A 23,784-nucleotide genomic window follows, 5' to 3' on the forward strand; every position below is an offset into this window, starting at 1 on the left:
AGCTGGAGCAGTCTCAGCGCCGGCCGCCATTTTGTGCAGTCGCCGGGAAGGAAGGAGACGCCTAAACCGCGGCCCTGCCGGGTTTGAGCGTAGCCAAACCTACCCACTGACTTTATAACCCCGATTCTCTGTGTTTTGCTACCGTCTCCGACGAGAGAGGCGGCGACGGTGGCGTCTGCGACGGGAGATAGCGCGTCGGAGCGAGAGAGCGCCGCGCCTGCCGCCGCCCCAACAGCGGAGGCGCCGCCGCCATCGGTCGTCACCAGACCGGAGCCGCAGGCCCTCCCGAGCGCGGCCATCCGTGCCCCGCTCCCAGACCTCTATCCATTTGGGACCATGCGCGGAGGCGGCTTTGGGGACCGGGACCGGGATCGTGACCGCGGAGGGTAAGGGGGGAGGAGACGAGGAAAGGCCTGTGGGACCTGGGGGTGGCGTGGACGCTTCCTGTGGGGACCCCCGGCCTTGGAGCAGCGCTCCCGGCTCCGGGAAGCGAGGCGCTGGGACATAATAGCGACCTAGGGCACGGGCCTCCGGGTGCGTCTGGGCCCCGGGGCCGCGGGTGGCCTGGCGGAGGGGGTGGCCTGGCGGCGCCCCGGCGCCCTGCGGACGGCCGCCGGGGAGCGGAGGGGCGGCCTGGGCCTCGCCTCGCGTCCCCGCCTCGGGCCTGTCCCACTGGGGGAAGCCGTTTGGTCTCTCCGGGCCTCGGCGCTCCCCGGTGGAACGGCTGCTCTTGTTGAGAATGGAATGAGGTCTCGAAGTTCAGCCTAAGAAGATCTTAACGCGAAATGGCTTCTCGTGTTATTTGTCGCCAGAGGTAACTTAACGGAACTGGAAACCTGGTCTGGAGCCAGAGGCGGTCTTCTAGTGTTCACATCGCCATTAGTCGCATTTAAATAATTGGAAGGACGCACGTTGGAATATAAAGCAATGGAATTGCCATCTGAGTGGCGTGTTTGCGAAGGGAGGGTGTTTTGTTGGGTCTTTGTGGTGGGTTTTTTTTTCCCCGTCCGTGTTTCGGTCGTTATGTTCTATAATTGGACTGGAGCATTCACTTCTCGGCCTAGCTGGAAAGTTTTGGATGTGACGCCACGGTGACAGGGTTGGAAGTGAGCAGGTTTAGAACTGAAGGCCTCTCATACTGAAATTCAAATCTTAAAAGTCGGCTAAACGAGAAAGTCGCGTAGGAGAGAGATCCATGCCGATCTGTGCTGTTTCTTTTTTGCAATAAAAGTTGCCTTTCCTGTGCCTTGTCCTCTGGAATTGAGATGCCTGCTTGTAATTGCCGCTCTGCAGTAGGTGTTCGCTTCATTGTTTTCTCCCAACTTGTCTTTTGTGGTTCACATGTACGAGTATCAGGTCCACCAGTCACAAGCACCTCAATGATCACGTAATTTACAAAATACAAAAAGGATTGTTTTGATTTATGCCTTGTTAGGAAGGAAAACTCTTTACCGTAGAAGTTTGGAGGACTGGAAGTGAGCCGTTTGCTAAGTGTTTCAGAGAAGAGCTAAGTTTAGAAGGGAATCAGGACAACCTTAGGGAAAAGAACATTATCTACTGAAGTTAAACGGTCCAGTAATCCCTCTCAGGCTTTATACCCTAAGCCCTAAGGCCTACAGGAATCCTTGTACATCTGCTCCAAGAGTAAAAAAAGCAAGATATGGTAGGATAATGCGTATAAGGATACCTACAAATATGGCAAGACTATAAAAAGGAAGGGAATGTTTAAAATTCGAGGTAGTTATGCTGGATGTTGTAAATTTGAAATAGGCATACAGAGGCTACTAAGGTACAGGTAAATGTTCTATTGCCTGTTTACTTAATATTTCATTGCATCATATATATGCTTTAGTAATATTTAGTTTATCCCACATTGACACTTTAGTATCAGAAGCATTTTTTAAACGCTTTAAAAATTACTCATTTCAAGCAAAGTGACACTCAAAATATGTGCCCTAACTACACTTACTATGAAAAAAATTTTTAAGCAAAAGCAAAGTTTATTGAGAGACAGACTCCCTCTAGCAGGGAGGGGATCCAAGTGGGTTGCCCACTATGAATTTTTTTTTTTAATGTTTTGAATTGCTATTGTTTTGTCCTTAACTGTGTTACAGAGCTGAAATGGATTATTATTTTCAAAGGGGAATGAGTGAGGTCAGTGTACTTTTACAGTCCAAAGTGTGCATTGTTCACTTTAACTAGCATGATTTTGCATGTTGGTATGTAGAGCCAAATTAAACTGTTAATACTCAGTAAAGCATTTAAGGAGCAGCATAGTATACCAGGGTAATTAGGACACATGAATCTTTAGAGGATGGTATGAATTTGCTATGAAATTCTGCAAAGGTAAATGGCTCTCTTGAATAGATATTGAAATCAGCATTAATTATAAAGGTAGAAGACAGCATATTTATAAAGAACCCCATGTTTCAAATTGTATCATTAGTGTAGAATGTTATGTCTTGGATAATTAGCCAAGGCATTAAGGAGAAAGGAAAAAGCATTTTTATTTAATAAAATAAGGGGTTCTTTTTTATAAACCTTAACAGGAACCTTACTGTTGAAGTTGTTCCAATTCGTTAGTTTAAGTCACAGGCGTCCTCAAACTACGGCCCGCGGGCCACATGCGGGTGTTTTTGCCGTTTTGTTTTTTTACTTCAAAATAAGATATGTGCAGTGTGCATAGGAATTTGTTAATAGTTTTTTTTAAAGTATAGTCCGGCCCTCCAACGGTCTGAGGGACAGTGAACTGGCCCCCCGTTTAAAAAGTTTGAGGACCCCTGGGAGATCTCGGTTGCATTGGAATGCAGGAGCAGCAGCAGCATTGAAATGGCACCTTCTAGGAACCACATGAATTATGTAAACTGTACTGACAATCTCTAAAAGTTGGTCTTTGCTTATTGTTACTTTCTTTGCAAGACTGTTTAGAGACTTGGCTTTTCTGTTGCTAAAACTGTTGGTTTCATTTACAAATGTGTGTGGGGGCTGATCCAGGTGGTTTTTGGACCTGAGGGCATATTGAAAATGTCAGATGTTTTACCTTTGATGTATGTATCTGTATGCATATGCTTTTCTTGTGTTGGTTCCTGGTTTCTCTTGCCAGCTGAGCAGTAGTGTAAATGAAATTGACTCAGTTCTGCCTATTGAACGTAGATATTCACTGGCCCCAAGAAAATTTCCTGCCAACAATCTTTATATATATTTGTATTTAGAGAAATGTCTAGCTAGGTCTTTAAGTCAGAGTTTCAAGAATTGCTTGAAATCCAGGAAATTAAGGCCCTTTAAAATAGTCAGTACAACCTGTCACAGTCTTACCCTTAACTTAAGCTTAAACTAATGTCTTCCCTTACCTACTTGTCTGAATATTAATTATAAAAGAGTAGAGACTTCTGTTTTTTCACTTTAGTATCTTGACCTCTTAAAACAGTACCTGGTATATAGAGGATACCCAGTAAGTATTGATTGAATGCTAACTTGTACCGAGTGCTTACTATACCAGATACTGTTTTAAGCACTTTACCAACTCATTTAATCTTTACAGCAACTTCTGAAATAAGTGGTATTTCTACTTTGCATAAGAAACCGAGGGACAGAGAAGTTAAATAATTTGCTCAAAATCATCTTGTAATTGGCAGAATTAAAATTCAGACTTTTTTGGATTTCAGAATCTGGTTGAAATCCTCATGATATATTAATAATTTTTAATTTTTCACCTATTATAACTATACCATATCTTTTGCATGTTTTATGGCACCTAAAGTGTATTTCTTTTAAAATACTAACAGCTAAGTTTTTTGATATTTCCAGATTTGGAGCACGAGGTGGTGGTGGCCTTCCCCTGAAGAAATTTGGTAATCCTGGGGAGCGTTTACGTAAGAAGAAGTGGGATTTGAGTGAGCTCCCCAAGTTTGAGAAGAACTTTTATGTGGAACATCCAGAAGTGGCAAGACTGACTCCAGTGAGTGGGGGGGGGGGGGGTGTTTATACTTATTTATTTACCTTTTTTATACACAATAATGAACCAAGTAAACATAGTAGCCAGAATTCACACATACATTGCTATTGCTGTTATATGTTTTATTCTAGTGCAGTGGTACTTTCTTAGATTCTTATTAAAACTGCTAGTACTCATAAAAGAAACTAGTTTAAATATGTACTTTTGTATTGATTGCTTGGTTCTCATTTTGTTGGGTATGCTTTCAACCAATTTGTCATATATGGTTTTATCTGTATATGAGGTCATGTTTTTTTATCTATGAAGTAAGCTAAATAAATTTAAAATATTAGCATTGTGTACTCCTGGTTTTTAATCTCATTACTAGAGGCCTGGTGCATGGATTCGTGCACCGGTGGGGTCCCTTGGCCTGGCCTAGGGGATCGGCCGAAACCGTCTCGCCGACATCCCACGGGGGGTCTCAGATTGCAAGAGGGTGCAGCCCAGGCTGAGGGACCCCACCGGTGCACAGTCGAGGCCCGGGAGGGCTCCAGGGTGTGTCTGGCCTGTCTCACCAAGTCCCGATAGGCCAGACCCCAGCAGCAAGCTAACCTACCAGTTGGAGCGTCTGCCCCCTGGTGGTCAGTGCACGTCATAGCGACTGGTCGAACGGTTGGACCCTTAGCATATTGGGCTTTTATTGGATAGGATAGGATAGGATAGGATTACATTTTGTCCCTCTTCCTAGTTCTGATTTTGGGCAAGCTACTTAACATTTCTGAGTATCTGTTTTCTCGTGTGGAAAATGGAACTCTTATCACCTACTTTATTGACTCACAAAGTTGGGTGTCTCCTCACTCGTTTTCCATTTTAATTTCAAATTGGATGATAATTGTTCAACTAGATTGCTATATAAGGTTTTTTGCATGTTTAAAATAACTTGTTTATTAATTTGTCTTCCTTCATGTTCTTCCATAGTATGAGGTTGATGAACTCCGCCGTAAGAAGGAGATTACAGTGAGAGGGGGAGATGTTTGTCCTAAACCTGTTTTTGCCTTCCATCATGCTAACTTCCCACGTAAGTATTCTCACCAGGATCTTCATTGTTAATTTGGGTTGAATGGTAAACATGGGTAATAGATTGTTTAAAGGTTTTGAACCATACTCGTGACTTGGTTGAAAACCCAAGTAGAATACTTTTCACCAAGGTAATTATGGCCCGGTGGCATGGCTCAGTGGTTGAGCGTCGACCTATGAACTAGTGCAGATCAATGATTCTCTCTCATCATTAATGTTTCTACCTCCCTCTCCCTTCTCTGAAATAAATTAAAAAATGTTTTTAAAGTAATTATTTAATTTTTTTTACTTTTTAAAACCTCAAGGCCAGAAGTAAATAATATATTGTTACAGAGGAGGTTTTTTTTAATGCTCATCTACTTTCTGATGTATAGTTTTTTTTTTTTAGAGTTTCCTCTTCCCCTAGGGCAGTGATTTTCAACCTCTTCTCATGGCACACATAAACTAATTATTAAAATTCCGTGGCACACCAAAAATACATACATTTTCTGCTAAGCTGACAAAAAAGGTGTACTTTTGACTCATTCACACTGGACGGCTATTGTGTTGGCTGTTGTCATTTTTTTATTTGACAATCTAAGGAAAAAGAGGTCAGTATCCCTGACTAGATAGGTATTGCGTGTTTTAAAAATTCTTGTGGAACACCGGTTGAAAATCGCTGCCCTAGGGGTTTTGCCTCTACCTGTTTAAAAAAAAAATAGCAGAATGGAATTGCTTTCTAGCTGGATATAATTTGAATTTGGCAAACAATAAGTGATTACCATGTGCCAGTGCCTTGTTAAGATACTTGAGGGCAGTGGTTTCAAGTTTTTGAAGGGAAAGGTAAATGACTGGTAGCAGCTCTCTGAAAGGTAGTAGTTGGCAAATCAGGGATGTAGTGATTAAAGAAAAAAAACACCTCTCATGGAGAGAGGTAAAGCTGGGTAAATTTTGCCAAAAATGGTGCTTTAGAATTTTTTTGGTCCTAGCTGGTTTGGCTCAGTGGATAGAGCATCAGCCCGTGGACTGAAGGGTCCAAGGTGCGATTCCAGTCAAGGGCACATGCCCGGGTTGCGGCTTGATCCCCCAGTAGAGGGCCTGCAGGAGACAGCCAATCGATGATTCCCTCTCATCATTGATGTTTCTATCTCTCCCCCTTTCCCTTCCTCTCTGAAATCAATAAAAATATATTTTAAAAGAAAGAGTTCTTTTGGCTGTGTGCTTCGTTTTACTAAAAGCATTAATATTTATCCTCTTACAGAATATGTAATGGATGTATTGATGGATCAGCATTTCACAGAACCAACTCCGATTCAGTGCCAGGGATTTCCATTGGCTCTTAGTGGCCGGGATATGGTGGGCATTGCTCAGACTGGCTCTGGGAAGACATTAGCGGTACGTACCAACATGAGAAGATTTTTAACATTGTGGTGACTTATTTTGCTATTCTAAATATCCATATATATTTTTCAGTTCTTTATAAAATTTTAATTTATATTGCGTAACATTGTTCATATTAACCATCAGCCATACTTTAGCTTTATTAGCTATATGAAATAGATGGAAGCATTTTGTGTTTAAATTTGCATTGCACATTTTTGTCACAGTTGTACTGTTTTCATTTTCCTAGTTCGACATTATCAATTACTGTGATAATTTAGAACTGCTAAGATAATGGCTCAGTTTTCTTACAAGACTGTCATTCTTTTCCCTCCCCTCAGTATTTGCTGCCTGCAATTGTTCATATTAACCATCAGCCATACTTGGAAAGGGGAGATGGTCCAATCGTAAGTGTGTTTCAGTTTGCTTATAATTCTAAGAATAACTGTAATTATTATTGTGTTTAGGCACTGTGCTTTACATACTTTTTCAGATTTCATTCTCATCTCTACCCTTCATATCTGGAAGTGATATTATCCCCATCTTACTGATAAATTTTAGACAGTGCAATTCAATGACCTGTCCAAGGTCATACAGCTATAAACAGTTGAGCTTGAATTTGAATCAATATTACTCCTAACCACTGTGCATATTACCTTCATATATAAGCATTAGTTCAAGTGCAGTTCGTAATTGCTCAGTGATTCTCTGGGGGATACTAAAGAGCAGTGAAATGAGGTTCCTGCTCTGGATTTAAGTCAGGTTTGGGATGTATATTCTTTGTGGCTAAGTAACATTTTCGTTAATATTTATAGGGCAGCATGGTTTTCTGTTTTGATTCTTTTCACTCCAGCTGTTTCCTATAAGTTCAAGTAGTGGTCTTTAAACATTTTGAATACATTTGTATCTGTTTTTTTTTTTTTTTTAATGTTTTTATCGATTTTTAGAGAGAGAGAAAGGGAAAGGGAGAGAGAACCATAGATGGGCGGCCTCCTGTACGCCCCCTACTGGGAACTGAGTCTGAAACCCAGGCACGTGTCTGGACTGGGACCTTTTGGTGCATGAGATGACGCCTAACCAACGGAGCCACACTCCATGGCTGTGCTTTTTTTTTTTTTTTTAATTGAGCTTGTACTTGCTATATTAATACGTACATTGTTGCAGTATGTCTTAATATCCACAAAAAGAAATAACACATTACTTTGCATTATGTAGTATGTAATGTATTCCACGTGGCTGAGTTAGCTTTATTATCATTAGCTAGTATCTGATGGATCAGTAAGGAGCAAGATTCATTGTTAACAGTGTAGATGATACCTGTTTCAGAGTGTCTTCATTTTGTATCATTTTGGCCAACTACTTGTCAGATTGTGTATAAGTCATTGTTTTTGCCTAAGGTGCCTGGCTGAGAGCTTAAACTACAAGTCAGAAAAGGGTCAGCTCTGTTTTCTTACAATCCTAACCCGAGGATATTTTTCCCATTGCTATTTTAGAGAGTTGGACGTGGCAGGGGGGTGGGATGGGAGAAACACATTGATGTGGAGAGACACGTCGATTGGTTGCCTCCCACAGGTGCCCTGATCGGGCTGGGGATCAAACCCACGACCCTTGAGCCTTCGGTGCTCAGGCTCATGCTCTTATCACTGAGCCGTGCCGGCCAGGGCTCATCTATTTTTCAATAATACTTAATCAAAGGTATCATTTTAAAGCCATTTGTTCATTTTGTGGGAGTTCTTTAGTTAAAACTGGTAATACAATCTGTAAGTCCACTTAAATAGCATATATAAACAGTAATGAACCATATGTCAAAAGTAAACTATCATTCCAAATGCTGAATATTAGCTCTCATAAATTTTTTGGCACATTTCAATGCACTGTCTCTTCTATCTCTACATTCACAGCCTCCCACCCCATTACATACTTTGAAGTACCAAATTAGACAGTAGAAAAAGAATTAGATAGCCTTTTGTACTTTTTTTTAAAACTTGGGCTATGTGTTTCAAGTATTTTGTTTGTTTCAGTGTCTAGTTCTGGCTCCCACAAGAGAGCTTGCCCAGCAGGTCCAGCAGGTGGCTGACGACTATGGCAAATGTTCCAAACTGAAGAGTACTTGCATTTATGGAGGTGCTCCTAAAGGTCCCCAGATTCGAGACTTGGAACGAGGTAATTTTTTAAAATTAGCATATAAGCATTATTCATTTATCTCATTTTGTCAGTTTCTATTAGTGAAATTTAAGACTAAAATAGAGGGTTCTTGTGAAAAAAATTCAGTATTTCAGCAGGTTGAAGTTTTTAGGTATGGTTAAAATACTACTTTGGGAAAGTTCAACATGGCTAGAGACTTACTAGTATACTTTGTGAAGGTCTGATGATTATGCCTACATTCTTACAACATGCTTTTCCAGGTAGTAAGTTAAAATGTAGCTAGCTAGTTCTCTGCAGCATGGAGTACAACCACCAGAGACGGTGCTTATTAGTTTGCCAAGGCTTGGACAGTGTGTAAAGATTCTTAATTGCCCTGGCCAGGTGGCTCAGCTGCTGGTTAGAGCGTTGTCCTGTACTCAAAAAGTATGCAGGTTCGATCCCCAGTCAGGGCGCGAATTGGAGGCAACCGATCGCTGTTTCTCACATTGATGTTTCTCTCTTCCCTACCCCCTCTCTCTAAAAATCAATTTTAAAAACACACACAAACATACCCTTGGGTGAGCCTTTAAAAAAAAAGATTCTTAGTTGCTAGATCTTCGGTTTTGTTTTACAGGTGTTGAGATCTGTATAGCTACTCCTGGGCGCCTGATAGATTTCCTGGAGTCAGGAAAGACAAATCTTCGCCGATGTACTTACCTTGTACTGGATGAGGCTGACAGAATGCTTGATATGGGTTTTGAACCCCAGATCCGTAAAATTGTTGACCAAATCAGGGTGTGTAAAGCTGGTAATACGCTCTATTTATACCCTTTGCCTGTCGCAGTTCCTTAGCCTAAAAGAAAGCCTCTCCTTTCTTTACAGCCGGACAGGCAGACATTGATGTGGAGTGCCACCTGGCCGAAGGAAGTGAGGCAGCTCGCCGAGGACTTCCTTCGTGACTACACCCAGATCAACGTGGGCAACCTGGAGCTGAGTGCCAACCACAACATCCTCCAGATTGTGGATGTGTGCATGGAAAGCGAAAAAGACCACAAGTATGAGCGATTGTGCTGTTTCCATCATTCTGATAAACCTTCCCTAATAATCCTCCAAAATTAAAGCATTGGAGAAACTTTTTTTTGAGGTCTGAAAACACTTAAAACATTGCTAACTTTCCAACAATCTAGTCTTCATGTCATTTGTCAGAACATTGTGGTTAAAGGCAAAGGATTCTGGATCCTTGGATTTAAATCCCAGCTCTGATAATTATCAGCTGTAGAGAAAGTCATGTGAAGAGAAAGGGCTGTGAGGGGTTGATGTTGCAGACGTAGCTTCTGCATGATGTGTTGGGAGGTCTCTGAATGGCTGCACTGTTGCTGGTTTTGTTTTCAGGTTGATCCAACTCATGGAGGAAATAATGGCTGAGAAGGAGAATAAGACAATAATATTTGTAGAGACAAAGAGACGCTGTGATGACCTCACTCGAAGGATGCGCAGAGATGGGTGAGTGCAGCACCGAAGTAATTGGTTAGTTTCGGGTTTTATGGTTCAGTAGGAGTTTCTCAGTTGGTATTGTGAGTGTTGTATAATAGTTTAATGATGCCCAATGATGCCTGTGCTCTTTAAATGGACATAGTCTTCTACTTATGTAGTCTATAATAAACCTTCATAATTCCATATGGTTGCACGGGTTTTTTTTAAAGCTTAGTTTTTCTCCTTTTTAAAAAAAGACTTCTAAAATATTGGTCACTTTTCTTCTGACAGTTGGCCAGCTATGTGTATCCATGGAGACAAGAGTCAACCAGAAAGAGATTGGGTACTTAATGGTGAGTTCAAAACTAAGCATTGTCCATACTCTGTTTCAGGGATTGACACACGTTCTGGGAAAGGACCAGACAGTAAATGTTTTAGGCTTTGCAGGCTGTATGATGGTTTGTGTCACACCTGTTAGTTCTGCTCTTGTAGCACAAAAATGGTCAGATACAAGATGTAAAGAAACAGCTCTGCTGTGTTCCAACAAGTCTTTATTTGCAAAAACAGGCACTGTGCCATTTGACCTGCAAGTGGAGTTTGCCTAGCATTGCTCTAGTTAGTGGAATATTGGGGGCATTTTTGGCATATCTTTGCTGTCCTTTAAGGTCAGTAATGCTGGCTCTTCGCACTTTTGTACAACCTCTGTCATCCTTACTTTATGTAATAAGTTCTTGTCTTTATAGATATGCTCACCAGCCCAGAAGCTTTCCAAACCTGGTATTTTTGAGATTTTTATAGAGGGTTTATTGTGTAGTCATGATTGATCATTAACTCAATCTCCAGCCCCTTTTCCCTTCTCCAAGTGTGAGGAGGTGGGCCTGAAAGCTCCAAGCTTCTAATCATGGCAAGTGTGTGTGTGTGTGTGTGTGTGTGTGTGTGTGTGTGTGTCTGTTGTGTGTGTGCGTGCGCGCACGCAGACCTTATTAGAAGTAACTTTGTCTATTACTGTTCTTGCTCCTCTGCTAAAAGGGAATGTAATAAAGATTTTCAAAAAAATTACTATTTCCGTTATATTTAAAAGACCTAGGCATGGTCTGATACCATTACTTGAACTTTTACTGTGGTGTGGTAAAGGCCATAAAGTTAGGAATGTTTACTTAGTCGTTTTCTTAGAGGCATACCACTTCGTCTTGAGTGCATAGCTTGGTTTTCACTGTATCGTTTTTGTTTTGCAGAGTTCCGTTCTGGGAAGGCTCCCATCCTCATTGCCACAGATGTAGCCTCCCGTGGGCTAGGTTTGTATAGATAGGTGTCTCTGTCAATGGTATATGTATCTTTTGGTTTAAAGATTTGTCATTTCAAATTAGAGTTGTATATATGTGTATTTAGATAAATATTTAAAGGAGAGGAATACAAAGCATGTTTTTTTATTTTATTTTACCCCCCACAGTTTTTTTTTAACCTTGGCATTTTTGTTTTTGGTTTTTATTTTCAAAGTCTCTTCCTGCTCCTAACAAACGGCTTTGGTCTGCAGCAAGGCCTAACTAGGCATGCCTATTCATACAGTTAGACGGAGCGGAGACGTTCAGTTAAACAGCTCAACTTCTGTTGTCTGGGTGGAATGAGCCTGATTGCACCTAGCTGTTAGAAACTAGTTTTCCATTTCCTCTTTTCCTCATACCAATCTGTGCTGTATATAGAAGGAGGTCCAATTCCATGAATGTTAACATAATATATTCTTGGGATTTAATAAGTCTGTAAACACGATACCATTCTGCAGTTAAAGCTCCATTGTCCAACATTATTTACTGAAGTAAAATTATTATGGGAACTATTTCATTCATCCCCTCCTACCCATACTCATATCATCGAAGTGCTGTCTTCCAATTTAAAAACTTAATTTGAGGCTTTTTTTCCTGGAGTTTGTGACTTGTTATGATTTAAGATATACAGAGCTATTTTGTATTTTAGCCTATTCTGAGCTTAAACAGGGATAACTCAAAACTTTTACATTAAAAAAGGTATTTCTGTCACAAAGATGTCTTTAAATTATTGATTGGTACCTAAATTCTTGCCCAGTAAGGTGAGAAGTACCATATTCCCTCATAATATTTAACAAAGAGAACAGCTATTCAGATAACTGGAATACAAAAGTAATGAAGACTATACATTGCACTCATCATTCCCTCCTTCAGAGGTGGTGACCTGCAGCCATGACTGAAAACTGTCTCTGCCCTCTGAGGTCATGTCTGGGTCTGTGCGGTTAGGACTTGGGCCTGTCGGGAGAAGAGGCTGAGGCCTGAAAGCAGTTACAGAAAAGCTTTCCGTGATGGTGGTTTTTAAACAGGCTTGCTATGTGCTGGTAGCTTCTTTGTGCATCTTGCCTAGACGTTTAAAAATATTTGTTCCCTGTCCCCCTGCATTTCTAAACCAAATCAATTGGCTACCGTTAGAATACCTTAAGACTCTTCATCCCACCCCCACTCATCCACGTGCGGGGAGAGGGAAGATACCCGAGTCTGTTTCTTGTTACTCAGCATCAGTGCTTGTTTGGGCCCCTTTGTGTGCTGCCTTGTAAAAATCAAAGGAGGGAAAACCCACCAAAATGGCAGAACGCTGACCAAGGTCCTACAAGATCCTGGAAAGTGAAGGCTTCTACCTCATAGACAGGGGTGCAATTTTCAGCTGAGTCACCAGGCCTTTTTTCACTTCCTGTCGAGCGATGGCCTCTTAAATGTTCCCTTCAGGTAAGTTCTTTGATTCCCATAATGTTATAATATCCTTAGGAAATCACTATTTATTACTCCCTTTCCACTGAGATATTTTTGATTTTTCCATTTTTTTGTTTAAACTACATGCTGTTAAGCTAAAAGTATTGAATTTATTTTGTTTTGTTTTTTAACAGAAGCTTTGATATCAGCTGCAGATCACTCAGTACATGGCTGAGGCAAATCTACATTGGCCCGAAGCAGCTCTAGATGAGCCTGTTGGCTAGTCTGTCCCACCCAATTAGTGATTGGAGATTCAGGCCATGTTACAGGGCTTGGCAAACAAAAAGCTGTTACCCTAGGCAGTTGGCCAAACATTAACTTTTCAATTTCTCACCCTGCTACAGCATCTTCTCTAAAGGCAGCAAGATAATATTGTGGCCGTGCACAAATAACATCAGGGCAGGCTTGACTGGAGGAAATCAAAGTCTGCGCTTGCTCTTACGTGTCCTCAGCCAGCTCTGTGCACATAGAGGACACCTTTCTAGTATGAAGAACTTGCACCATGTCTGCCCCCTATTGAACCCCTCCAGAAATACTCCCAAGTATTAGTATCTGAACCGTTGACTTCAGTCCCCAGTGCTTTCTGCTAGGAAAGCACACGTCTGGACATCCAGTGCAGAGGTTCAGCTTGCTCTGCTGCCCATGGTCATACACAATGGGATTGACTAAGGAGCATTATCCTATCTCTGAAGATGTGATCATGGAGCTAATTTCCCATCCCCACCTCACATCCATCCTGGCCCTGTAAATTTTTGTTTTTCCTTTATTGCATCAACGACCCTAGCCGGAGACTCACGCTGCCCCCTGTGATGACTGCCTTCTCGTCTTTCTGGTGTGATTTCAGGACTTTAGGGGTCAGTAAAGACTGAGGAGCCTTTATTGTAATAAGAAACAGACATAATGCCCCTTTCTTCGCAGGCCCTTTAACAATAGCTGATTTTTTTTTTTTTAATCTTTACCCCTTCCCCCCTGAAATTAATCCAGTCTGGGCAATAGATGCAGTCTGACCCTTTGGATGTAACTTACATTTTTTTTTATTAATTATTTTTTCTACAATCACCCCAATTATCCTTGGGGGAGGCGTTGGAGGACCTGAAATTTTTACCCGAACCCAGGTTCTCCGGCGCTTGGCAACCAAATGGGGCTACAGAGAAGCATCTAAGCCAGTTCACAGAGCGAGCGTGTGTGGGGACTTCTCACTGCCACGGACCCTTGATGCATGCTCCCCGCGCTCCAGTGGTCCCGTGTCAGAAGGCGGAGTTTTCGAAAGGAGGCCGCCAAAAATAAAAGGCAAAGAGACGGGATCGGCTGCAGCGGTTTCCCAAAGGAGGAGGGAGTGTGCATCGGTCTGGTAACAAACAGAGAATGTTTTTTAATTATTTATATCACAAAAATCTGTGTTTTATCTAGGATATTTTCTGAATATTCTTTGTAAAATGCAGATTTTTTTCCACAAAACATTAGGATTCTTTGTTATATTCTTAAATTTGTTTTTGTTTAAGTAGGTTAAAAAAAAAAGTACATTTAGCTGAAAGCATTACACTAACATTTACATACTTGAAGCATTAGGAGGTTATTCAACTCAATTCCCAGCAGTGGACAGAACATAAAACTTGTGTCTCAAGGTTTCATGGTTTTTCCCACACTCTGGCTATTTAATTTCCCAGGTTACATAGACAATCTTTGATAAATTGAAGCAAGTATTGAGTTAAAATAACCTTGAGTTGAGCAAAAATATCATTTGGCAGAGCTGGGCTTGGTAGTATAGTGAAATTTTAGTGTAATGTGCTCTTGTAATTGAAAGGGGAAAGATAATTTGGATATTTCTGCAAAGGAAACTAGATGTATACTTGGGCTCTGGTTGGTTTTTTAAAATATAAGAGCAAAAGATTTAAAATATTTTACTAAGTCTCCTTAAAATGTAGTAATAAAGTATATGGAGTTCTTTTTGTTTGTTTGTTTTTTTGTTTGTTTTGTTTTTTCATTGTGCTCTGTGACTGGTTTAAAGGTAAGTTTGTTATATTTCTTGTAGATTTTGACAGGCTTCTCCCAACAGAGTAGAAGTGATTTGGCCTTTTAACTTAATGGTGGTACCACTTTCTTCATTCCAGTTTTGAAAAGGATGGAGCTGGAATTTGATGTAACTTCTGTCAGTATATTGGTTAAAATACAGACAGAAGAGGCAGGAGTTTGGATGGTTGAATGGGATTCCCTTAGGATTTTACAGCTGATAAAGATGCCACTTCCTATGCATGTCCCAAGCATCATTAATCCTCTTTTACTCTGTTGGGATGAGTCTTTTTTTGTTCCTGTTCAGAGTGGTTACTAACTTAATCTTCTCTCCTCTTGCTGTCATCTGCATTGTGCTTTCCACCTGTTGTTGGCATGTCCTTTACCTTCTCTTTCCCTGCCACGTCAATCTACACTGACTCATCGTTGGCTTGGAAGATGTGGAAGATGTCAAGTTTGTGATCAACTATGACTATCCAAACAGCTCAGAGGATTATGTGCACCGCATTGGCCGAACAGCCCGTAGCACCAACAAGGGCACTGCCTACACCTTCTTCACCCCGGGAAACCTCAAGCAAGCCAGAGAGTTGATCAAAGTGCTGGAAGAAGCTAATCAGGCTATCAACCCCAAACTGATGCAGCTGGTGGACCACAGAGGAGGCGGCGGAGGAGGGGGTAAGGGTAAGTCCTGGAGTTTTCCAGGTACTGCCAAGGTATCTTTTTGTATTCGTTGTGCTTTGTTTTTTTTAATTCTGTGAAGGCTTTAATTAAGTATGCTGCTCAGTAACAAAGGACAGTGCTATTATAATCTCTTCTGAGTAAGATAGTGTGAGGGTCCTACATTTGCAGCATATTATTTCTGTAGATAATATAAAATTGACCTTTGTATTTTTTAAATACCTGGTGTATGTTCAGAATTAAGCTGAATTACGGCTACTTTAATACCTAATTTTACACCATTGTGTGGGAGTAGAGCAGGCAAAGTTATTGGATCTAAAAATTAGCTGCAAAATATACTAGAATCTACACCTCCTGACTACCATTTTGGTATCTCTCCCTCCCTCTCCCCCCCCAACTTATTGCATGCATATTTAAGCTCTACATTGGGATTACTTGAGAAGTTTATATATATAGGTTTTGGGGCTTTAGAATTGAGCTACGAACCTGAGCATCTTTCCTAAAGCTTGTGAGATGCTTCAGATGCCGTCAGGACCACAAAGCAGTGCTTGAGAACCACTGTGCACTAGTACAGGCCCCTTCTCTCACGGTGGTGTGAGCTTAGCTGTGTCTTTTCTTAACCCCTATGGTAAGTCACATACCTCTTTGCATTGTTCCCAAATTTATAAGATTTAGCTTCTCAGTAATCCTCAAGTAAATACAGTTTCTAAATGGATAGGTAGTTGAATATTCTTTATGTTTACCATTCTTTTGAATATGTTCCATTAAAGATTCAAATTATGGGTATGTTTTTTAAGTACTGAGTTGGAGGCTGGGCTAGTTAAATATCAAGAAAGAATGTTGAATACTTTTGTACCTAGTAGAACATTTTACATGTGGTTATGTTTTCATCATAAGTCTGGCATTAAAAATTAATTGTATCCTTCATCAGGAGGTCGTTCTCGATACCGGACCGCTTCTTCTGCCAATAATCCCAATCTGATGTACCAGGATGAGTGTGACCGGAGGCTTCGAGGAGTAAAGGATGGTGGCCGGAGAGACTCTGCAAGCTATCGGGATCGTAGTGAAACCGATAGAGCTGGTTATGCTAACGGCAGTGGCTATGGAAGTCCAAATTCTGCCTTTGGAGCACAAGCAGGCCAATACACCTATGCTCAAGGCACCTATGGTGCAGCTGCTTATGGCACCAGTGGCTATACAGCCCAGGAATATGGCGCTGGCACTTATGGGGCTAGTGGCGCCGCCTCAGCTGGGAGAAGTTCACAGAGCTCTGGCCAGCAGTTTAGTGGGCTAGGCCGGTCTGGGCAGCAACCACAGCCACTGATGTCACAGCAGTTTGCACAGCCTCCCGGAGCTGCCAGTATGATAGGTTACATGGGGCAGACTGCCTACCAGTACCCTCCTCCTCCCCCTCCCCCTCCCCCTTCACGTAAATGAAACCACTCAGGTGGTAGTGACTTGTGCAGACTTACTACATTTAAAGGAACGCTGTCTTTCCCTTTTTGTTCTGTCCCCCTTCTCTTTTTTATTCCCCCACCCCCCAACCATTGTGGTTTGTCTTTTATGCAGATTAGTTAGAATTCACTGCCAGGTTTCTTCTGCCCGCCAAATTGATCCAGTCTAATAATAGTTTTTGTAAAAAACATATATATAGCTGACTGGAAGAGATTTCTCCCTCCCCAACTTCTTGCATGTTGAGGAAATTTGAGCTATTTTTCATCTTAAAAGAAAAGGCAAGGTATTGGGCCCTTTTGTGGGAGTCCTTTTGTTGTCCTGAGTTGGGGGTGGGTGGGGAGGGTAAAGGGTTGAATTCCGCAGAAGAAGATGGCATCTGTGCTTTAAATTGTTCTTATTACTGAGTTAGAAAACCAAGAGAGAGTCCCCTGCGTTTTTTCCATATGGTTTTTAATGTTTCCCAAGCTGGGACAGGCTTCCTCAGGCCTGATGAGTTTCTAAGACCGTGCTTTGCCATTGTCCTTTTGGCTGATTGCTTTTTAAGTGCATTCACAGTTTTGAAAAATTCCTAATTGGTTTTGTCTCCCTTACATTCTGGCCTCCCCCTTTCCAGTGACTAAAAAATAATCATTTTAGTGTCAGGTTAGAAATTGAATTGCCAAGTCCGAGTATTTTAAGTGTATCTTTTAAATTAAAAAAACCCAAGTGTTTATTGCAATGGTTAAAAGTAGCATCTCAGCATCTGGGAAGCTGCCTGTTTTTCTTCCCCATATAAACAGGGACCATCTGTGAAATTCATTTTTCAACCAGACAGCTGCTATTAGCAGAATGAACATAAATGCTCACTGGAAATTTACTTTATTAACCAGTCAAATGCATTCACCTGCAGTGTAAAAACCACTTTTAATTATAAACAATATAATGGGATTTTTTATTTTTATTTTTTTTTAAACTATAGAGCTAGAATAAAAGCAACACTTTGCCAGCTACTCAGCCCTTTTGGCCAAGTGATCTTGAATAAAGAATCTTAAGGGTTTATTAAGAAAGAATTCTTACTCTCTTCATACCCTGTTGTCTGCAGTGCTTTGTAACCGCTTTGGGTGCAAATTTTCCTTGGCATCCTTTTGCACTCAGCTTTTCACAGGTAGGTAGCGCTTAAGAAAAGTTACAGAGGACTATAACCTAAGTCATTTTCCTTTCCCTCCGTCTGAAGGTAGGTGAGTTTGTCCCCTTCTTAGTAATGGTGACTGTTTTGCTGAGACTACCTGTAATAGGCCTGGAAAGAATTTTCGGTGCTCGTGTTCACTATGACAGAACAGGGAGATCAGACAGAGTCGGAAACCTGTCTTATCTAGTGTAAGACTTAATATTTAATGCTGTCATCAGTATTGTTCATTCACAATGTAGTTAAAGGGGGAAGGGTCCGCTGCATTTTAGGCTAAGGCCTGAGCACGTGCTCATTTGTAAGATCCAAATATCTAAATACTTGAGGTTTTTTGTTTTCCTTTTGAAATTAAGGGAGAGAGAAGGGTTCGTTTCTGAGGGGTTCTGAAAGTATGGTTGAAAATGCAACGTACAGGTAGGTTGTGAGCATAAGTTGAAATATATGCATGTGAGAACTTTGCCATCTTTGCCCACCCCTACACCTCTCCTCCCACTCCTTTCTTTTTTCTTAACTTCTTTTCCCCTCCCTTATAGAAGTTGAGGCCGAAAGAGGGTAGTAGGCACAGGAAAAACAAGGCAAAACTGCTCTGTGCTTTTAAACCAAAGTGTTCTTGCCCCCCTAAAAAAAAATGTTTTTGTTTAAGCACTGACCAGTCCATCGTAGACATTTCTACATGAGAATTCTGATTTTTTTTTTTTTTTTCAAAACAGGTGCCACTAGAGGGGCTGTCATACTCACTTGCAGGTCTGAGAAGCGTCCCTTTTTAGGAAAGGTCTCTGGGCAAGCAAGCAATAAATTGTTTGTCTGTTGCTTGCCTCCCTTTTTTCCAGCAGGGATATTGTAATCATATAGTCAAGTTAGCATGTTCCAGATCCCAAAACCTCTTGTGGCCTGAGCACAGCTGGAACCTAGCAGAGTTGTTCCCGTAGTCTAGAGTAACTGCCTCTGTGCCTGTTGCTCAGAATTCAGCTTCAGAGCACAGGCAGACGGGATCTCATTGGATGCTAGGTATTGCGGTCATGGTTAAAACTCACTTAGGGAAAGGATTTCAACATTAAGCTATGGGGCTGCTTCTCCCCAATCCCTCCTCAGCCATTTATTGTGTGGAGTTCTGTCATCTCAAAGGTTGGTGGCTTTTGCTTGGGATCAGTGCTCTCTATTCGTGTCCTTGCTGGTCTCTGAACACATTCCTGTTGCGTTAAGACTTGAAAGATTGTAGATGTGTGATGTCCAGGCACAGGATGCTAAGAGCTATGTTACTATTCTTAGTTTGTAAATTGTCCTTTTGATACCATCTTGTTTTCTTTTGTAGGTATAAATAAACACTGTTGACAATAAAGTGTGACCTTTTTATTACTTAAAAATTCTGACTATAGTCCAATGGTAGTCCTCTTACATTATTTTTATTGCTTCAAGACGGGTTGGGGATGTTGGAAATTGCCTTAGTTATTAGCACCTAAAAATGTGAAAGGGGGGTGGGATTGATTGGTGTTAATGCAAATTCCAGTCACAAAGCAAAAAACAAGACTTAGTAGGTAAAGGCTTGGCTATGTTTCTTCCTCAGTAAAATGGGTCGTCATGCTGACAGTACCGACCTAGGAATGTAATTTGGATTAAAGTACTGAGTGTGGAACTACTCAGTAAGAGCCACAGTAAGACTTGAGTTGATTTTAAAGTCTTGCTAGAGCTTGTAAATTTGGTTTGCTTTGTTCTCGGACATCTTTCCAGATTGGGATGGCCTTCCCTAGCGTGTCTCACACGGGCCTTAGAGACCGTAGTTTATTTGACCCATTTGTGAGTTGGCCAGCTAAGGTTTGATATTCCTGTTGACATTGTATGGCACCATTTTTATGTAATTGGCCCAGGTTTTTCATTACCTCTGTAAGGGAGGTATTATTGATGAGGTCTTCTAGATAGGATGATCAGTGCTTTGCTGAAATCCATGTACACTGAGCAGTTTTCTGGCTTTAATTTTAACATTTGGTCTGAGTCACGTATTCAGTTGCTCAGTAGAACATCTCAAATAGTTGGCTTCATATCCTTGTTCTTTGAGGGCCCTCAAATTGGCATTGGAAGACTTAACTTCTTTCCTTTAAGGACTAGAAGAAAATAAGAGAGGTGGGGTATTAATTTTTTTCAGGGGGAAAAAAACCTGATGAGAGGACTCCTTTATAACTGTGCATAATCTTAGTATCTCTGATGCCCAGGTGTTCAGATGGCAAAGCCAAGAGGGAACTTCACTGCAAGTTAACTACGTGCTCACTGACCCCCATCTTGGTTTCTGATCTCCCCACCACCACTCCCTTAGGCCATAAATTTAACACCTGATTTCCTTTGGCCTATATCACACCAGTCTGTCAGCGGTCCCTCATTCTACTCCCAAGAGAACTGTCCACATCTCTTTCCACTGGTGACTTCTTCCCAACCATTGCAATTGCCCCTAAAAGGTCCGGCTGCTGGTTTAAACGACTCCAACAGCAGTCTGTTGTAATCAGAATGCACTGCAAACCCCTTGCCCTGGCCTATATGGCCCGTGTGACTTACGCACTTGACCTCTGATATCTCCAGGCTTATAGATCTTGACCCCACTAGCCTTTTTGTCCATCGTACTAAGCAGATTTATCCCATTTGTACTATTTTTTTTCATGGCACCATTTCCTGAAAATACTTGTGTCTTCCCATTAGAATAAGCACCATGAGGGGCAGAGACTTGCCTCTGCTCACACTTCCATATCCCCTCAAATTCTGAATGACAGATGCCAGCAACACGGCTCTGGTCTCCCAACACCCACCTTTGGTCACATACAAGTAGAAGAAGTCGCAGTAGAAGATGGTTTGTACCACTCCAGACACCACTGCAATTTGGTCATAGAAATTCTCAGTCTGGTACCGCCTGATCCAGTTAGCCAGGTAGAGTGCCCGGTACAGGCCCAGAAAGAACAGGTAGTGGGTAGTGATAGTCTCAGCCTCGCCAGTCTTGCTGATCATGAAGAGCTGGGGCAGGATGGCCACCGATTCCAGGTAGATGGAGAAAGTCCAGAGGATCTGAGCCAAGGGCCAAGGAGAGAAGTGGCCAGAGGAGGTTGGTCAGGACCAAGAAGAGGCCCATCACTAAAAGAATTACTAAAATGTGCTTACCGGGGAGAATACAGTGAAGTAAAAAATCAGGTTCTTAATGATTTTTAATATCTTTATATCACTCAACCTCTTTAAAGAACCTTCCCCCCCCCCCCCCCACAACAGCATGAACATGTCTCTAGCTCAATCTTTTTAATTGCAGATATTATTGTATAAACTTGCCTTAATTGAGGCCATGGTTGATCAAAATGTAGTCTGAGAACACCAGCATCAGAATCTCCTGAGCTGCTTGTTGCCCAGGTTGTTGGGCTACAGCTCAGACTACAGAGTTGAAACCTTGGCCTGGACTGTGCTCTGGTGCCCACTAACCACCTGCTGGACAGAAGGTCTCCAGAGCCTCAGGTGGTGCTGTGAGGCTTTGTGCCTGACGTCACGGGAAATGTGCCCACTTTCAAATGGCGCCGTATGGACAGCTTGCTGCTCATTTCTAAACCTCCAGCTGAACAATGTAATAAAACAAGCCCAGACATGAGTCCAGAGGGCAGGATGTTAGGCCACATGCTCCCCTGAGCCCCCTTGCTTACCTCCAAGGGAGTGAAACTATAGTTCTCGAGGAAGGAGAGGCCAATGACTGGGACCAGAAGGAACTCCAGGCGGAACGTGTCATTCTCACTGTCAAACGTTTTCCGAAATTTTCCATAGATCATGTACACTGTGACATAGGCGCAGAGGAGGAAAACCAGCTACAGAGGGAGGGAGACACATGGGCATCGATGAAGTCATTTCTGGGCTTTGCTGGGCTTCAAAGCCACCCTGAGCTGGGACCTACCAAGCCTCATGGCTAGTGCTCTGCCTTAAGGTGCAGGAGGTGAAATGTGTTTGCAATTTCTCTTAGGTCCAGTAGCCTAGAACCTGAAGCTAATGACCCTTGTTAAGTAACTCCATGCTTCTAATTGGGACTGGTAGTCTTCGGTGAGGACTCCCAGGTGCCCAGGCAAAAGGCCAGGACTGGTCTTGGCGGGAGGATTCTTCAGAGGCATCACAGGGCGCTTTTATAAAACCAGAGCTTTTTAGGTGAGCATCACTGACTTGTGAGCATTCTTCCACAAGGACTAACCCCCTTGAGTCCGCTGATCACGGCTCCTTCAGAAAAGTTCCTTTCTAATTAACAGCAGCTGTCCTCCAGCATGTAATGATTTTAGGATCTGGCCTCAAACCTTCTAGGCCAGAGGTTCTCAAACTTGGAGATGCATCAAAATCACATAGTTGACTGGCCCTTCACTGCCCCCAGTTTCTGCTTCAGTAGGTCTGAGTGGGCCTGAGGGTTTACATTTCTAGCAAGTTTCTATGTGATGCTGCTGCTGCTGGTCTGGGACTACACTGGCCTAAAGGATTATTTGTAGTGCCCGACTGGTGTGGCTCGGTGGTTGAGCGTCAACCCATGAACCAGGAGGTCACAGTTCAATTCCCGATCAAGGCACATTGCTGGATTGCAGGCTGGATCCCCACTAGGGGGCGTGCAGGAGGCAGACGATTGATGATTCTCATTGATGTTTCTCTCCCTCTCCCTTCCTCTCTGAAATCAATAAAAATATATTTTTAAAAAATAATAGTGTCAGCCTGGGCACCAAAAGGTCACAGGTTTGACCTCAGGTTTTGATTGGGGTTGTGCAGGAAGCAACCAATCTATGTGTCTCTCTCACATCAATGTTTCTCTCTCCCCCTCCCTCCCTCCCCACCTCCCTTCCACTCACTAAAAGCAATGGAAGAAATATCCTTGGGTGAGGATTAAAAATAAATAAAAAAACAATTCAGGTTATTTCATTGAAGTCTTTTCTCACCAGAATGAGGCACACATACTCTGTCACCATAGCTAAAAATATGAACTGCTGCCCATGACCACATGTTCTGTAAATGTGTGTGTAACAGTGTTTTCCCTACGAGGGGATTCCTATAAGAAGGTCCTGTTGACTTCTGAATTCCCAGCCCCTAACTCAGGACCCAGCACAAAACAAATACTGGAATGAGCGAATGAATCAAGGAGGTGGTGATCACTTCTTTTTTTTTTTTTCCAATCCTCACTCAAGGATATGTTTCCATTGATTTTTTTAGGGAGAGTGGAAGAGAGAGGGAACAACAGAGAGAAATATCGATGTGAGAGAAACACATCGATTGGTTGCCTTCTGCACAAGCCCCGACCAGGGCCCAGGCCAGGGAGGAGCCTGCAACCCAGGTACGTGCCCCTGACTGGAATCGAACTTAGACCCTTTGGTCCGCAGGCCGACGCTCTGTCCACGGGGCCGAACCGGGTAGGGCTGATCACTTCTTCATGTCACAAAAACGTGGGAACTGACCTCCTCACAGTTCCTAGGCCTCAAGAGCCACGCTGAGGGCTGGTCAGACCTTGGGCAGAGAATAAACGGCACCACTTTGTGCTGAATTTAAGTAGACAGTGACTTCAGGACCTCAGACTCAAGTTCGCACCCCACAGCAGCCTCCTCCCACCAATCCTAGGAACAAGATGCCTGGAATCCCAAAGGGACCTCTCTGATGATGGAGCAGAAAGGGAGCTCACTTCGGTGACACAGCTTGTGGGTTTGAGGCACTTCACAGAGACTGTCTCCTGTCATCTTCACACTAGCCCTGCCAGACAGGATTCC

General features: G+C 42.3%; 2 protein-coding genes across 3 annotated transcripts in view; one reads left to right on the forward strand and one right to left on the reverse strand.

The window, feature by feature from the left end:
- Nucleotides 1-19,385, forward strand: DDX17 (DEAD-box helicase 17). Of its 2 annotated transcripts, none has more exons than XM_079774602.1 (13): nucleotides 1-386; nucleotides 3,808-3,958; nucleotides 4,913-5,012; nucleotides 6,252-6,385; nucleotides 6,712-6,777; nucleotides 8,392-8,533; nucleotides 9,129-9,289; nucleotides 9,377-9,549; nucleotides 9,887-9,997; nucleotides 10,259-10,320; nucleotides 11,203-11,262; nucleotides 15,187-15,429; nucleotides 16,358-19,385. In XM_079774602.1, the coding sequence occupies exons 1-13, from the start codon at nucleotides 337-339 to the stop codon at nucleotides 16,861-16,863; spliced, it is 1,959 nt and encodes a 652-aa protein (XP_079630728.1). In that variant the 5' UTR covers nucleotides 1-336; the 3' UTR covers nucleotides 16,864-19,385. The 2 variants fall into 2 exon arrangements, with proteins under 2 accessions (XP_079630728.1, XP_079630729.1); XM_079774603.1 differs by having other exon boundaries at nucleotides 15,187-15,423.
- The window catches only part of KDELR3 (KDEL endoplasmic reticulum protein retention receptor 3), a 12,250-nt gene continuing 5,655 nt past the window's right edge, over nucleotides 17,190-23,784 (reverse strand). Inside the window, exons 3-5 of the mRNA XM_079774605.1 lie at nucleotides 21,709-21,867; nucleotides 20,839-21,091; nucleotides 17,190-20,145 (exon numbers count right to left, since the gene is read on the reverse strand). Coding sequence (XP_079630731.1) covers nucleotides 20,105-20,145; nucleotides 20,839-21,091; nucleotides 21,709-21,867 — 453 coding nt within the window. The 3' untranslated portion in view covers nucleotides 17,190-20,104. The remainder of the gene's footprint in view (nucleotides 20,146-20,838; nucleotides 21,092-21,708; nucleotides 21,868-23,784) is intronic.

The sequence above is a fragment of the Cnephaeus nilssonii genome (genome assembly GCF_951640355.1).
Source record: "Cnephaeus nilssonii genome assembly, chromosome: 6".
NCBI classification, from domain to species: domain Eukaryota; kingdom Metazoa; phylum Chordata; class Mammalia; order Chiroptera; family Vespertilionidae; genus Cnephaeus; species Cnephaeus nilssonii.

What these genes read in the sequence shown, in the direction of transcription:
- DDX17 (XM_079774602.1), top strand. Translation starts at nt 337, where the DNA reads ATGCGCGGAGGCGGCTTTGGGGACCGGGACCGGGATCGTGACCGCGGA. An exon ending in GATTCGAGACTTGGAACGAG is followed by an intron (nt 8,534 to 9,128) that starts GTAATTTTTTAA and finishes TTTGTTTTACAG; the next exon opens with GTGTTGAGATCTGTATAGCT. An exon ending in CGAAGGATGCGCAGAGATGG is followed by an intron (nt 9,998 to 10,258) that starts GTGAGTGCAGCA and finishes TTCTTCTGACAG; the next exon opens with TTGGCCAGCTATGTGTATCC.